This window comes from Camelus bactrianus, chromosome 26, assembly GCF_048773025.1.
Source record: "Camelus bactrianus isolate YW-2024 breed Bactrian camel chromosome 26, ASM4877302v1, whole genome shotgun sequence".
Taxonomy (NCBI): domain Eukaryota; kingdom Metazoa; phylum Chordata; class Mammalia; order Artiodactyla; family Camelidae; genus Camelus; species Camelus bactrianus.
The window spans coordinates 29758279-29765880 of NC_133564.1; the positions used below are offsets into that span (position 1 = coordinate 29758279).

General features: G+C 38.2%; 1 protein-coding gene across 1 annotated transcript in view; it reads left to right on the forward strand.

The window, feature by feature from the left end:
- Nucleotides 1–6742, forward strand: part of BAG4 (BAG cochaperone 4) — a 34055-nt gene extending 27313 nt beyond the window's left edge. The window contains exon 5 of the mRNA XM_010946253.3: nt 355–6742. Coding sequence (XP_010944555.2) covers nt 355–840 — 486 coding nt within the window. The 3' untranslated portion in view covers nt 841–6742. The remainder of the gene's footprint in view (nt 1–354) is intronic.
- Nucleotides 6743–7602: the final 860 nt, after the last annotated feature.

The window sequence follows — 7602 nt, forward strand, 5'->3', positions numbered from 1 at the left end:
CAGATTGCGAGGTGGCCCTGAGGATGACCTGCCTGAGGGTAGATGCCAGCCTTTCTTCTCAGGAATTCTCTGCCTTTCGTCTTTTTTTCCCTCTTTTTTTAATAGAATAAAAAGGAGTTTATCAGGGTACCCAGCCATAGACAGCAGCGGGCCACACAGAGGTGTTGTGTGAGCCGCCTTTTATCTTTTTAGGGCTGTGTTTTTCTTAGATAATTAAGGAGGGCTGTCCAGTTTCATTGGTGGGGAATCTTTCCACGTACCTTCCTAGTCAGGTGAAAGATGGGGGCTAACACATCTGATGTTGATGGATTCCTGTTAAAACAGCTTTCCCCCCTTCTTTGCCCCCCACTCAAGGACTCCTCGTATCCCTATAGCCAATCAGATCAAGGCATGAACCGGCACAGCTTTCCTTGCGGGGTCCATCAGTACGAGTCCTCGGGAACAGCGAACAGTGATAACTCAGAACTCCTGGATTCCCAGGTCCAGTACAGCGCTGCGCCTCAGCTGTATGGTAGCGCCTCCAGCGAACATCCCAGCAGTCAAGATCAAAGCAATAATCTTCCTGAAGAGTGTTTATCTTCAGATGAGGGGACTCCCCCAAGTATTAAAAAAATCATACACGTGCTGGAGAAGGTCCAGTATCTTGAGCAAGAAGTGGAAGAGTTCGTAGGAAAAAAGACAGACAAAGCATACTGGCTTCTGGAAGAAATGCTAACCAAGGAACTTTTGGAACTGGATTCAGTTGAAACTGGGGGCCAGGACTCTGTCCGGCAGGCCAGGAAAGAGGCTGTTTGCAAAATCCAGGCCATACTGGAAAAATTGGAAAAAAAGGGATTATGAAAGGATTTAGAACAAAGGGGAAGCCTGTTACTAACTTGACCAAAGAACTCTTGATTTTGGTTAATTACCCTCTTACTGAAATGCCTGTTGACGACAAGAAGCAATACATTCCAACTTCCCTTTGATTTAAAACTTGAAAAACTGGTAAAGGACTTGGAAGAACATTTTGGTTATGAGTTGTTTAGAGTTTTCAGACCAATGAATGTAATAGGAAGCTATGGAGTTACTGATTTTGTCAGGTAGGCGTACCCTTTAGAAATGTATGTGTGTCGGCAAGCTGCTTCTTACCAGCAGGAGGGAAATACACTTTATGTAACAGGCTTACCAGAAACCTACCAGATAAGACTGGATATTATCTGAGACTAACAGGCTGTTTTTTTAAACATCTGGATTACTCTGTCGCATTTTTGTACGTTGTGACTGCTTTCAACGTGTACTTCATGTGTAAATTATAGCTTGGACTCCAGCCTTCTTGGACCTCTGTTTTGTTTTGTTATTTGCAGTTCAGAAGTATAGTATTATTCTCTACTTCTTGGTACATTTTGTAGTAATATGTGAATATAATTATTCAAGAAACTATATTGACAGTAGGCAATTCTGGATGAATTTATATCTTTTCACCACTTGAATATAATGCAGTGTGTAGTGAGTTCCCAAGGAAGATTGTCTCCTTTTTGGTACAGATCGTTAGGTTAGAGTTTTACCACGTCTACTTTTTATGTGAATATTGGAAGGTTAATTTGGAAAAGGCATGGGCACAGGAATGAAAATGTGGCCATTTTCTTTTTTGCTTCTTAAATTGTATTTGGGTAAAGATTCATTTAACCTCCCCCTCCCCCAATTATCTTTTCATTACTGCTGCTTCCATACTGAGCAACATGATAAACACAGATGAAAAATAAAATGCCACAGTGAGTAGAAATCATAACCACAAAAGTAATAAACATGACCATTTGGGAATGCTGTTCCTCCATCTGAAATATTAGCTTCACCATCAGGACTCCTATGAGCAGATTTCAGCTCAGTTTATAGCAGAAACAGTGAGGGAGGAAGAGGATTCATGCTCAGGGAATGAATCAGCCATAGCTAGATGGGAAATTATTGTGTTCTGTTAAAGGAAGATTTTTTAATCTTTATTTCTCTAGAATAAGTTGCATGGACAGTATTGCTTGTTTTATAAAAAAGATGTTTACCACCACTAGTAATAGTCACTTTAGAGCCAGACTGAAGGAAGGATATTGAAAGGGTCTTAGCTGGATTTGCGTGGGCAGCCCTGTGCTATCACATAGAAGAGAGGTACATAACGTTTTACATCTGAAGTGAGTCCCAGTATACAGTATCTATTATTGGAAAAGCCACCATTTCTTAATAAGATATCCAAATGATCATTTTCTTTCTTGACTGCCAAGCCTATTAATAAGATAATAAATCTATCAGCCATCTCCTCTCCTCACCAATGCAAACATATTATGTGATAAGAAGAAATAGAGTATGAATATTGGCCGGGTCTTTTGTGTTGGTATGAGTGATTTTATGAGATAATACGGTGACAATTTTATTCTAGGATTTTTAGTTTTTGGCCTACTATAGGAATGTTAAAAAAAAGGCTTTTCTATGAAAATTTCAAAGTTTATCTGAAAATTTAGAAGGGGAAGAATCTCAGAGCTAAGTTAATACAAAACTAGTGAGACAGTGAGATAATTCAGGAGAGAACGCTACTCTTTAACTGAGTGCCCAAGGTACCAATTTCCCTGAAGTCTTGATTTATATAAAGTCGTACATTATACACATATATACATATACGTGTGTGAATGTTAACAGTTTTTTTTAAACTTTGAGGTAATTTTAGACCTGAAGAGTTGTAAAAACAGCTTCTGTATACTCTCACCGTCTCCTTTTGTTACCGTCTTACATAACTATAGAACATTTGTCAAATTAAGAAATTAGCTTCGATATAATACCATTAGCTAAAGTAGAGAATTTTGAAAGTAGAGATTTTCTTAGTCTTTTCAGTAATGTCCTTTCACTGTTTCAGGATCCAATTCAGGATCCTGCCTTGGATTTAGCTGCCATGTCATCATAGTGGCCTCCAATCTGTGACAGTTTAGCATGACACCTGATGCGGTAATGTACTTCTGGTGTTGTTAACCTTAACCGCCGCTAGGATTCCCTGCTGTAAACTTACTGTGTTTCACTTTGTAGTGACTAAATATTTGCTGGAGATGTTTGAGCTATGCAAATGTCTTGTTTCTGCTGAAACCTTGCCTCACTCATTTTCACATCCACTGGCAGACCTTGCTCATGGCAGCTACGGCTGTGGTGTTCCAGCGGTGACTTCCTGTTTCTCTCATTCCCTCTACCTTCATTAACTGGAATTCTTCTGTAAGGAAAGGCTATTGCTTCTGGATTTACATTTTTTAATTATAATAAGATATTCAGGATAAGCACAAACTTAGAGTTGCAAACCATGATAGAATGATTCCAAATGCCAATATCAAAGAAAGGAAAATTCAATGGGGAACCTGTTCCAGAAAATATAGTGAACTTCAGAAGGAAAATAGTACTTATGTTTTGTGGATTTGGTTTTTTTTGACTTAGTATTGACTCCAGGCTAAATTCAAATTTTTCTTGGTATTTCACATCTGGACTTTAAAAAGTGTCTAAATTTATATCACTTGGGGGATAATTTTTGTCAAAATCTTGAGTGAAGTTATCCAGACCTAGCATGTTAAACACAGCTGTCTTCTTTATAATAAGCCACTATTATTCCAAACATAAATGCCAGTACAAATAGACAAATAGACCCTAATGAAGTATTCGTGGGGTGAGCTATGCTGGTCTCCACATGGTTGGTGGGGAATTCTTTTAAATGCTTTGACGAATAGGGTTCTGAAAATAGGTTTTTAGTTGGTTAATGTAATACTGTTAAAGATAGGCAGATTTTTTTTTTAAGTTGAAGAATGTATTAAATTGACATAAAAAAGGTTTTTTGGAGGATGGATAGTTGAGACTGGAGTTTTTCATCTTTTTTCTTTTTAAGAAAGTTATGAATTTAAAGACTCAATTTTATGGAAGTTAGGTGTTTAGGGGAAAGTCAATTCTGCACAAAGGAGCATTCATGCTTCTGTTCCCACTCCCATTTTTCCTTCTACAAAAGTAACCATCATCAATTGTTTTTTAGAAAAATTATCTCCATATTTTTTAATAGCACAATTGTATTGCTTCTTCTTGGTTTATCAATTTTAGGGGATTTCTACTGATTTTCTATTACAGAGGATGAAGGTTAGGTCTCTTTCTTGGTCTCTACCTTACACACATCTCAGTCCCCATCCCTCCAACTTCTCAGTCCAGTTACACAGTAATTCTGTTGTACTTTCTTATGACTGTGTAGACGCTAACCAGAGCTCAGTCATGTAGTAAACTGTGGTTGCTTTTCCTCCTCTGAACAACCCCTTGTTTTCCCTGGAAGAATCATTTGTCTGATTTGTTTTGTTTGCTTATGTACTTATGACTAATTTGACCTCAAATCCTCTATCATTTGTCTAAGTCTTCTCTTAAGATGCCCAGACATATTTGATCAACTTCAGACTCTTGAAGAAGTCTATCCCGGAGTCTTCTGACTGGAGAGGAGCGCCCTTTCATTCTGGAGCCTTCTGCTCGTCCTGGGGGTCCTCTCCACCTCTTCTGCTAATTTCCTTTTTTCTGTAGCCTGCGTCTTTCTCTTTCTTAGTTTATTCCCTCATTTTGGTAGCGTGTTTTCTCCAGCAACTCCCTGAAAAAGGGTGCATAGGAAATAATTTTTTTACATCCTGGATATTGGAAAATGTGTTTTCATGATCCTTTGTCTAAAACTTGGCTTTTCTCTTTAGGAGCCTTTAAGATATTTTTTGTCCCCTCTGTTCTGAAATTTCCCAACAGTCTAGTGTTGGTGTGGGTCTGTTTTTGTCCATTTTGCTTGGCACATTTCATTCTGGAACCTCCTGCTCTTACGTCCTATAACAGCTTCTTGTTCCTTGTTCGTTTCCCGCTCTGCTGCCCTAATAATCTCTATGACATCTTGGGATTGCTGCTGTTTCTGTTAACAGAACCCTTAGACTGATCAACTTAATCTTTTCTCTTTTTATTTTTTGCCTTTTTGCCCTACTTTGTGGGAGATTTACTCACTTTATCTTCCACCTCTTTTTGAGTTTTACATTTCTTCTGTTATATTTTTAATTTCTGTTTAATTTTTAATTTTTTGCTCTCTGTGTTCTCTATGGAATTCTGCTCTTGCTTGTGATTGTAGCATTTTATATCTCTGAGGATAGTAATAATTTCTTGGTATTTTCTTCCTGCACAATGCATTTTCTCTGAAGTTGCTTTTTTTCTTTCTTGTTTGATCTCCATCTTTATCATGTTAGAGATATTTTTCAGATATCTATTAGTTCTTGGTTGTGGTTTTTTTTTTTTTTTTACAGTGTTACTGTACTGGAGACCCAAAGTTGTTTCTAGAAAATGCTTCCTGACTATTCTGTTTAATTTTCTTTTTTATCATAATCTGTCTTGAAGGAGATACTATTTTAAGTCTGGGATTGGGAAGGGAGGGTTATCTGGGTACTTTTCACTCCTTTGTGAAAACTGCGTGGCTTTTCTCACCAGGACTGGTGGGCAGTAGCACATTTGTTGTAATAAAAAGTGAGGCAGAGGAGAGGCCAGCTGCTGAGAGGGAGGATTTAGGGGTTTCTGAGATCAGGGCATATTTTCTCTTAGCCAACCCTTAAATGTTCTTTTATTTTGCAAATCATAACTTTATCTTGGTAAGTAAATGCCAAGAGCAGTATTGCCAGGTAAAATACAGGACTCTCAGTTACATTGGAATTTCAGAGAAACAACAAATCATCTTTTAGTACCAGTGTGTTCCAAATGTGTTCCAGTGTGTTCCATTGCATGGGATATAATGATGCTAAAAATGATTGTTTTTCTGAAATTCAAAATAACTGGGAGTACAGTCATCTGTCAGTATCCGTGGGGGATTGGTTCCAGGATCCCCCCACCCCTTGGAGATACCAAAATCTATGGATGTTCAAGTCCCTTATATAAAATGGTGTATTTGCATATAACCTCTGCACATCCTTCTGTATACTTTAAGTCATCTCTAGATTAGTTGTAATACCTAATACAATGTAAATACTATGTAAATAGTTGTACATACAATGTAAATACTAAGTATATAGTTGCCAGGTGTGTGGCAAATTCAAGTTTTGCTTTTTGGAACTTTCTGGAGGTCCCCCCCCCCCAAATATTGTCAATCCATGATTGGTTGAATCTGTGGATGTGAAATCCACAGATAGGAGTGCCAACTATATTGTATTTTTTAAATTAAAGGTTTTATTTTGAGATAATTGTAAATTCACATGCAGTTTCCTGAAATAATGCAGAACTGTCCTGTACCCTTTACCCAGTTTCCCCCAATGGTAACATCTTGCAAAACTTTACTGTGCTGTCACCACCGGGATATTGACATTGATGCGATCAAGATACAGAGCAATTCCATCTACCACAGCTGTTCCTCCTGTTGACCTTTCACAGCCACGCCTGCTCCTCCTTCCCCACCGCACCAAACCCTTGGCAACCACTAATCTGTTCTCCATTTCTAAATTTTGTCGTTTTGAGAATGTTTTGTAAGTGGAATTGTATAGTATACAGCCTTAGAGATTGGTTTTGTTTTTTTTTCAGTTAGCGTAATTCTCTTGACACTCATCCAAGTTGTTTCCTGTATCAGTAGTTCCTTTTTATTGCTAAGTAGTGGTCTGTGATATGGACGTACTGCAGTGTGTTCAGCCATTCCCCTGCTGACAGACATCTGGGTTGTTTCTAATTTGGGGCTGTTATGAATAAAGCTGCTATTATGTACATTCATGTACAGGTTTTTGTGTGGATATGGTTTTCATTTCTTTGGGATAAATGCCCAGGAGTGCAGTGCTGGGTCATATGATACTTGCAGGTTTAATTTTTTTAGGAAACTACCAAACTTTTCTAGAGTAGCCGTGCCATTTTACATTCCCAGCAGCAATGTATGAGTTTCTCTGCATCCTTGCCAGTATTTGGTGTTGTCACTGTTTTTTTATTTTAACCATTCTGACAGGTGTGTGGTGGTATCTCATTGTGCTTGAATTTGCATTTCCTTAATGGTTAATAGTGTTGAACATCTTTTCATGTGCTTATTTGACATCTGTATATTCTCTTCTGTGAAATGTCTGCGCATGTCATTTGCTCATATTCTAACTGGGTTTATTTTAATAAACTTACTTTAGAACAGTTTAGATTTACAGAAAAAGCTGTGATGATACTACAGAGTTCCCATACACCCCACCCCCTGTTATCAACATCTTCGTGTTGTACATTTGTCACAATTAATGGATCAATATTGATACACTCTCATTGACTAAAGTCCATACTTTATTCCGGTTTCCTTTGTTTTTATCTAACACTCTCTCTCTCTTCCAGGAGTCCGTTCAGGATACCGTATTACATTTAGTCATCACATCTGAGGAGCCTCTTGGCTGTGATAGTTTCTCAGACTTTCCTTGTTTTTGATGACTTTCATAGTCCTGAGGAGTGAGTCAGCTGTTTTGTAGAATGCCCCTCAACTGGATTTGTCTGATGTTTTTCTCACAGTTACACTGGGGCTGTGGGGTTTGGGGAGGAAGACCACAGAGGTAAGTGCCCTTTCTCATCATATATTCAATGTATACACCACCAGCACAGCTTCTACTGCTGATG